Raw genomic sequence first — 8694 nt, forward strand, 5'->3', positions numbered from 1 at the left:
CATACGGCTCCCCGGTCTTTTTTCATGATAAGTATAGAAAGTGACACATGTATGTTTTGAGTGTAAGACATAAATTACTTAAAAACCCAGGGCATTAGTTAAAGTATACAGTGGGAACTTATCGCAAATTTGAAACGTGTTTTCAACAACGTAAAAATATGCATGCGCTGTGGGTATCCCGGTGTGGATGAAGCAACAAGACAAATTTATCCCGCGTGCAAGCCTACTCGTGCTATTGTGCTTAAGCAAAATGCTGTAGCTTTAATTTTGTTGATGAAGCGAAAGAGCGAAGGGTTTTTGGATCCAATTTGGCTATGCAAAGTGAGGGTAAATCAGGTTTGTCAAACAGCGCAAACTTTAAAGTGCTCACATTAAAAGAAATATCGTCTCGTAAGAGTGCGATCTTCACAACTTTTTCGCCAAAAGATTTCGTGAGCTATCCTCTCTGTTTTGAGATGATCGAAATCCGCCACATACACTTGGTAATGTCAATGAACTCATTTGACAAGTCATACCTGGTAGCTCTGTGGAAAATGCCGCGGCAATTCTTTTGTTGTCAAATTCAAAATCCTTTGCTGGTAAAGACTGTGATGTTATTGGGCTCAATTCTATCTTCTTTTGTAATGGTGAATGCGTCATGTTCGAGGCTTTGCTGCCACTTTTCGCTTCTTCTTCGCAAACACTGATTCTCTTTGAGGCCGGATCAATCCTCAGCGAAGACGCCGCTTGCAATGATGAACTTGTAGATGCTATTGTCAATGCAATGGTAAACTTGTTGGTTTCTTTCGACTGTACCTCTACCGTCTCACTTTCAGGGTGCAAGATGAGAAAAGATGAGGAATATTTGCTTGAGTCAGAATTAGGAGTAAAGTCGATGTCAGACTTGTAGTCAATCTTGCTAGCAGATTGAGTGAGACGGCAAGTGGACGGTTGATGAAAAGTTAATCTCTTAAGTGATTCCAAATTGAGCTCTAAACGCTTTGGTGCGTGCCACTTATCAATTAGTAACGCAATGCACTCTGCATGACGTCGCAGTGAAATTGTGGTGCAACATGTCGTAGAAAGGTGAAAAAGCGCCATCGCAGAACGAACACAGACTGCGTAAAACAAAACATTTTTTGTCCTAGCTTGTTCAAGTCTGTCTTGAAATAAACGCAGACATGATAAAACCCGATCCAATGCTCTCATTGTTAATGCTGGTAATCGATGCAACGCTTGAAATTCGAAATTGGCGTTGTCAGTATTACCATGACATTCACTGTCGCATCGTGAATGATTAAAGATGCCAGAATTTCCAGATTTTGTCGATTTTGGCTGCAATAACTTTTCGGTAAGTCGACTACTGAGCAATGGTTCGCGCAGATGCTCAAGCCAATCAAGAAGCAATATTGCGTATGTTGTTAAATTTGAACACAATGCTGAAGCATCTTTCCAATTCCATTCCCCAACATTAAAGCCAACTTTAATTGGAAAAAGTAACTCGCAAGTTGCAACTTCTGGAGCTTTTATAGTCTCAAATGAGTTAACATCCAAATGTGACTCATTCAAAGCAAGTACAATAAATTTTCGGTGTTGATCAAGTAACTCAGTCATCGATTTGGACGACGAACATTCAACATCCTTCATAGTATCATTTGTGCGTGGCCAAGCTTCTTGTTGGTGTATGCACAGGTGATGTACAAACGCTGAAGCAATTTGCTCAACATCTGAAGTTACAGCTATTGCATTTTCAAGCCCTATGCAGAGAAAATCAAGTATTCGTGGTAGATTTGATTTAACTGCGTCTTCGCCATGTAGACGACGATTCTGATGTTCTATCGTCTCGGCAAGTGTAAATTGGTCATGAATTTTTGGCAAAGCAAATACAATGCGTGCAGCATTAATATATGTGTGGAAATCATGCACAAATTGAACCTGTCCGGATGTTTGAATTGAACCAGGCCGGTCTCGACGAACGAGTCGAATCGCAAGCTCTGCTGAAATATTGTGGAGAAATATGAGGGCACAGGCAATCGTGATTCCTGTGCGTCCATACCCCGCATGACAATGGACAGCAATTCTGTGGTGACCCTTGAGCAATACGGAAGCAATCACTTTGACAATATCCATCATAAGCGACAATGTCGGAGTTGTCATATCTTCCCATCCAAAATTGTAAAACTGAACTACAAAATTAAAGTAGGTTAGGCATTGGCAATTAAACTATCAACACCTTACTGTTTCGAGCCATCAAATCCTTCTCTGGGTCATATGGAAAGCCGCTGGTACCAAGACCGTCCCCGCAATAAGGATGCTCACCTGGAAGGGTCAAGTTGAAGACAGCTGTAATGTTTAATCTAACATTGACAATTCACGTGTAAACAGTTTGTCAAAAAAACGACTCGAATACAACTTACAAGTGGAACTGCTGAACGATGTTGTACTCATTCATGAGTCGCGAAGAGGGACGCATCATGGCCAACGCGCAATCTGCCACCCAGTCAGCATGCAAGCCTTTGACCGGTGAGTCCACTTTAGCAAGAGCTGCACTTTCACTGCATCGCTTGCAACGCGCACCACCACATAATCGACACTTTACTGTCAGTGACTTTTCCCACTCGCGAGCTTTCACTGGCGACGCCATCATGATACAAATGGTTGACTGAATACGGTGCATTTGTCCTTCATTTCTAAAAATATGAAGCTTATCATAGATGACACCCAGTCTTTTGAGAATTGTGTCATTTCAACGGACATGCCCTGAATTAGGACGAAAGGCAAGGTCTTTCGATATTACATCCGAAGACCTAACAAACCCAATGATGTCGAGCACAAGTCGAAAACCGTCATCTAGTGCGCTGTTTTGTGACAAACGCTCGGCGTTGACTAGGAACAAAACCCGGCGTAAACCAAGCACCAGAGAAAAAGTCTTCAACAACATTGACGATGGTCCCAAAAGCTCGAACTCTTTGCCACAGCCACATATACTGCCGCCAGGTGGTGGAGAATTGCTGCTTCAACTTCGGCAACAGCAACAAAATCTTGCTGCACTTATGGCTGGTCCAAACATTGCACAAGGACCGTATACCTCCCCACCCTATACTGGTATGGTTCAGCCATTTGTGGCTACATCGTGTACTCTACCAATTGAGAAAAGTGGTCAGGCGTTTGAACAGCTTGGATTGGTGCTAGAACAGATGAAACAAGATTCTGAAGGATCAGCGGCTGCTTGGCGCGAGCAACTTGCAGAGACGGCCCGATTGACAGACCAGCTTGCACAAATGCAGGAACAGCTAAATAGTGCTAAATTTAACGAACGTGCACGAAGCGACGAACTTGGGAATGCTCAGGAAGCGCTGAAGACACTAGAAGCACAGGTTTTACAAAATTTAAATCGTCATCGCGAAGATTTGAGACTACTAAACGATAAAATTGAGCGACAAGACCAATGCACCAAAGAAATGCATGAGGAACATGAGGCAGCACTTAACAGAGTGCAGACGCAATTGAGCAATGTTTGTATCCATCATGAAGAAGAGAAAAGAGTCCTAAGTGACGAATTTCGAAAAAACATGGATCAATGTCAGCTAGCTTATGATGTTAAGATGAAAGAGTTATGCTCACAACATGCGACCGAAGTTCAGAAACTTATACAACAAGCAAATGAACACGAACACGCAAAACTAGAGCTTGGACAGCACCTTTGGAATGTCACTAATGAAGTGGAGGCAGCCTTGAAGCGAGAGCAAGAGCTTCAGATGCAAGCTCAGAACTCTCAACAGGAAGTCTTAAAGTTGCGAAATCTGGCTCTGTCACGAGAAAAGGAGTCGGCTTTACTATCCGAAGCTCTCGAGGACTTGATGAAACAATTAAAAGATACCACGGCTCGTGAAAATGGCGAGCTCACTCAAAAGAATGATTTGAAAGCTCAAATGGTAGCTGAAGTGGCAAATTTCCAAGCGCAGCTTGAGCAAATGGGACAACAACTCGCTGCAGCACTCGCTGGACGCGGAAAACAGGCAGAAGAAGAACAAATAAAAGCTTTGAAAGTGCAGAAAAATACAGAAGCTGAAGTACATGAATCGCAAAGTGAAGTGCGCCATCTTTCCGCGAAAGTTTATAATTTGAAAGCCAAAAAGGCTCGACTTGAAGCTCAAATATCCACAGATAGCGACGCAGTGATGGAACTGACGAAGCAGCTACAAGAGATTAAAATTCGTTATGAAAAGTCCAGATCTCAAGTTCAACAGCTTGCAAGCCGCTGCGAGACCGCAGGAAGCGTGACTCTACAATGTATTAATCTTCTTAAACAAACGAACCTTGGCCTTCTTGCCAACGTGTATACAGAGAGTCAGGATAATAATTCCGATGATCCCTTAGCGCAGTTGCCATTGATTTTTATAGGTCTTGAGCAATTGAAAGCTACTTCAGATGCATTGGAGCCATTGCAACTTGAAATTACACTTTTACGACAAGAAAAAGAAAAAGAGCACGAGAAGTTTCAAATACGTGAACGGAAATTGCAGTTGCAGACTCAAGACACGGAACAAGAACTTCAAGTTGCGCAACAGGATGCGAAAGCTCTTGCGGAAGAATTAGCACAATTGGCGCAAGTTGCTCAAGACCACGAAGCACTGCATTCACAATTAAACGAGCAAATTATCCAACAGAATCAGGAGCTTGTACGCCTTCGATCCGAAAGTGCGTCACAACTTTTGCAACTACAAAAGGTATTAGATATGCAACGTGCACGAAGTGCAAGTCTAGAAAGCGAAAAACGCGATTTAGTGTCGGAAGCTGAACGATTAAATTTAAATCTTGAAACTCAATATCGTGCCGTCAAAGGCAAGCAGTTGGAACTGGAACAAGTGCGTGGATTGCACCGAGACCTAGAGCTTCGCCACGGTGATTTGCAAGAAACTTTCTCTGATCTAGAAAACTCTGCAAGGAAAACTAGTGAACAATTTGTTAGCCGATTGCAACAAGCAAACAAATATACTGATGAAAAGATGCGACAGATTGATGATCTACAAAAGCGATTGGAAGGCATGACACAGTTGTTAAGTAATGAGAGAGACGAAACAGCACGTGCACGCGAATTCGAGCTGACCCAGCGCTCACAGAGTGACGAAGAGATTTTCAAGGTTTTAACTGAAAAGAATCAAAGAATCGAGGATTTGCTTGCTCAGGTCACGCAATTGCAGACGAAAATTGATCACCTTGATCAAATTCATGTTAAAGATAGGGAAATACATCGTCAACGTTGCGATATATTTGCCGAACAATTGTCTGATGCACAAGAGGCGCAACTTCAAGCCGAAATGACGGTTGCGGCAACAACGCAGTTGCATCAAGACACTCAATCAAATGCACAACTTGAAATGGAACAATTGCGGGCGACGTTTCTTCCCCAAATTGCTAGACTGGAAGCTCAGAAAGAGTCTCAAATTGCGGAGTTGCAACGAGTAAATATTGAGCTTGATTGTGTGTCTCGAAGCAAACAGGCACTTCAACATGAGGTCCAGCGAGCTTTAGACGATACACAAGATGCGTTACGAGCTGCAGAGGTCGCACATCGAGACGCACGTCTACAAGCCGAACTGTCTAAAGACGAGATGCAAGGTGTTCGTCTTGAACTCGAAGCTGCTCGTCTTGAAGCTCGAGAGAATGCAACACTCTCCGAAGAGATGCAAAATAAAATGACGACGATTCAGAATGCCGCAAATGCAACCATTGATGAAATAGCTGCAGAGTTACAAAATACACAAGATGCGCTTAATTTGGAACGGGTGCGTGCAAAGAAAGAAAAAGAGGCAGGTGCCACGCGTGCTCAAATACGAGAACTGGAGGATCAGATTCGCCTCCGCGACGCTCAAGTTCGAACAAATCGGGAAGAAGCGACTCGAGCTCAAGACGAATTGGAAGAGCGCGTGAGTGAACTTGGGTTGCAACTACAGCGGACTGCAAACACTCTGGGTAGTAAAAAACTGGAAAGTGAGGCAAAAACGCAAGAAATTGAGGTTTTAACACGTCGTGTCCAGGAGGCTGAGCGAAAATTGCCGATTCTTATTGCAGCTCATGACACGATTCATGCTAGAGCTGTTGATCTAAAACGATCTTTGGAATCCAAAGTACGTGAAGCTCAGGATTGTGAAGAGAAAGCACGTGACGAAGCGTTTCAAATTGCACGCGAGCGTCGTGCGTTTGATCATCAGCTGACAGAACTTCGTGACGAAAACGAAGCGTTGCAACAGCAAATAACACGATTCATACGTCAAGAAGAGACGATAAAACAAGCACTCGAACAAACAAAAAGCGAACTTTATCGTGTGGCGGCTGAGCTACGAGCAACGATGCAAAAATTCGAAAATGTTCAAAAGACTGCAAGTCAAACGATAGCCGACATTACTAGTCGAATGCAACAAAGTGAACGGACAGCTACTCGATTGCAACAAGAACTTGATTTTGAGCGTGATCGACGTAGAGAAGCGGAAGTGCTTCGAGTAGAAATGCAACGCACTTTGCACCATCACGTGCAATTGTCCAGTAGCGATTTGGATGGAAGCATTCAAATACAAGATAAAACGTCGGATCTAAATCTGGATGTGGCAAATCAGACGTCTTTGAGTCGCGAATACCGCAAATTTTACGACAACGAACCTCTGACTTCCGGGGAATTGTCAACTTTGCCAATGGCTACCATCAAAGCTCAACTCGGGCTTGAATTCAGCCAGAACAATATGTGTCTACCGACGAAACCTTGCACCAGTGCGATTATGTTGAAAAGTCCTAAGAATCACCACATGGAGAAAGAGGATGCTATTCCTCTGTTGCCGTTGGAAAAAATACCGCTGTAAGTGTCAAATGTGATATTTGCGGTTAAACATTTTTTTAAACTGATAATTAACATAATAGGTCACCAGAGGATGGCGATGATAGTGCCAAGTCAAACGTAGGTTTGAGTGATAAACGTTCCCGTCCTCAGGTGGTAGACACGACATCATCTCGATCAAGTAACAATAGCCATTTGTTGCTCTCAAGAGACAACGCTGCGTCACTTGTCATCAATACCTGCACAGCCTCATCAACTGGTAAGAGCGCTGCAATCAAGAAGAAAAAATCAAAACCACCCCGTTCAAGTGGGCGACTTTTTACGTCCTATAACTCGTCTAGTATGTCACCAGTAAAAGCCAAAGAGCGGGATAAAATTTTGCCTCGCATCAGCGCACAATGAATCAGTAGTTGCATTGATGTTGCTGCTTAGTATGGATCTCACAATGTTCCATCTATATTCCTGATTTTCTAATCTGCGCCGTCGAATACATCAAATATATGTTCTCATATCATGTAAAATGCGTGCGTAGGTGCGAAAACAGTGCAATACAAATCTCACGTGCCCCGAGAAACATTAATGTCCACGGGTATTTGCAATCAGACAAAAATAGAACTATCATAGCAGTTCCATTTGTAGCCTCGACGAGCGATTGAGTAGGCGTGAAGGCTCGCGCGTTCCCGGCAATAAACATTATTGTGATTTATCCAAATTAGACAGGAGATAAGCAGGACGCTGATTAAGGCGCTGCAAAGAAGGACAAGCATGATTTATGACCGCATGGCTGATCGTGTCCAGAACTACACAGCCGTGACGTACCTCTTCTCGCCCACACTTTAACTTCAAATATCTTCAGCAACTCTACGTTCGGTTAACGAGTCGGCCAGCATACCAGCTAAATCAACATAATTCGGTCTGACTTAATGCGCTTGAGCATCACGGCAATAATTTTCAAACTTACATTAACATGCTCAGCACTCGCAATGCTTAGACCGACGAGACTTGCCTAGGATATCCATTGCTATGAACATAAAATTAACCCAAAATCTGTCGAGCCACCTGCTTGGGAACCAACCACGATCTTTTCCTCCATTGTACACCAGTCTGCTACTTAGGCAACAAGACTACCACTGTATCAAACATGCACATTACGGTCGGCCTTGTCTGCAATGGATTGCCGTACTCTCTAAGAAAAAATGTCGGCGATCTTAAATACCGAGGTTAGTTTTTTTTGTGCGCCTCTAGGACTAGATACCTAGGGCAACCCGAATACAAATATATACAATTTCCGATAATAGTTGTTCTCACAATGAAAGCAGCTGATGCTGTCAGCCAATTAGAATTGAGCGATTTTTGGGGTCTTGTTCATCGCAAGGAAGGCTCCCCATTGCAAATACCCCGAAATCGCAAGTCTACGAGCCAATTAGGCCCTAAAGTGGCACTTTGTAACGCTTCACTATCAATCAGCACGTCAACATGAGAACAGCCATCTTTTTTGGCTTACTTTCTAATCACGTGATCAACTAAGGATCGGACGCTGCTTTTGCTATTTTGACCATGAGAACAACAAAAAACAGTGTCTGTTTTGCTTGACGTGAGCTTTATAGCCCATAACGGAATCCAATCATTCTCATCAAATTAGTTCTTTAAAACTAATAAATCATCATTGCATACATTAAATAAGTAGTGTATATTTCGTACAACTGTACGAAAGTTAAAGGCATATGTACACAACCGCACAGCATACGTCGTTACATCTCTCCTCACAAATCTATTGTAGCGGGGCTGCCGTAGTTTTGCGCTTTGAGGAAGCGTCAGTTAGGTGACCGACCTCTCGTTCTATACTCAGAACAAGTACGAATTTAGCGGATCGCAATCCGCTT

The 8694-nt window shown here is 43.1% G+C and overlaps 3 protein-coding genes across 3 annotated transcripts; 2 read left to right on the plus strand and 1 right to left on the minus strand.

The window, feature by feature from the left end:
* Window positions 1-57: 57 nt before the first annotated feature.
* Window positions 58-405, plus strand: PHALS_15119 (uncharacterized protein). The gene has a single exon (XM_024723199.2). It carries the CDS (start codon window positions 163-165, stop codon window positions 373-375), a length of 213 nt encoding a protein of 70 aa, XP_024574200.1. The 5' UTR covers window positions 58-162; the 3' UTR covers window positions 376-405.
* Window positions 406-2626, minus strand: PHALS_05885 (protein tyrosine phosphatase domain-containing protein 1; the record flags this gene model as incomplete). The annotated part of the gene is made up of 3 exons (XM_024723200.1): window positions 406-2165; window positions 2218-2336; window positions 2397-2626. The coding sequence occupies 3 exons, from the start codon at window positions 2624-2626 to the stop codon at window positions 406-408; spliced, it is 2109 nt and encodes a 702-aa protein (XP_024574201.1).
* Window positions 2627-2801: 175 nt separating this feature from the next.
* On the plus strand, window positions 2802-7213 carry PHALS_05886 (uncharacterized protein; the record flags this gene model as incomplete). The annotated part of the gene is made up of 2 exons (XM_024723201.1): window positions 2802-6832; window positions 6895-7213. The coding sequence occupies 2 exons, from the start codon at window positions 2802-2804 to the stop codon at window positions 7211-7213; spliced, it is 4350 nt and encodes a 1449-aa protein (XP_024574202.1).
* Between the last annotated feature and the right edge of the window lie 1481 nt (window positions 7214-8694).

The sequence above is a fragment of the Plasmopara halstedii genome, assembly GCF_900000015.1.
Source record: "Plasmopara halstedii genome assembly, contig: Scaffold_292, whole genome shotgun sequence".
Classification (NCBI taxonomy): domain Eukaryota; phylum Oomycota; class Peronosporomycetes; order Peronosporales; family Peronosporaceae; genus Plasmopara; species Plasmopara halstedii.

Coding starts and splice junctions, on each gene's coding strand:
- PHALS_15119 (XM_024723199.2), top strand. CDS start 163: ATGCGCTGTGGGTATCCCGGTGTGGATGAAGCAACAAGACAAATTTAT.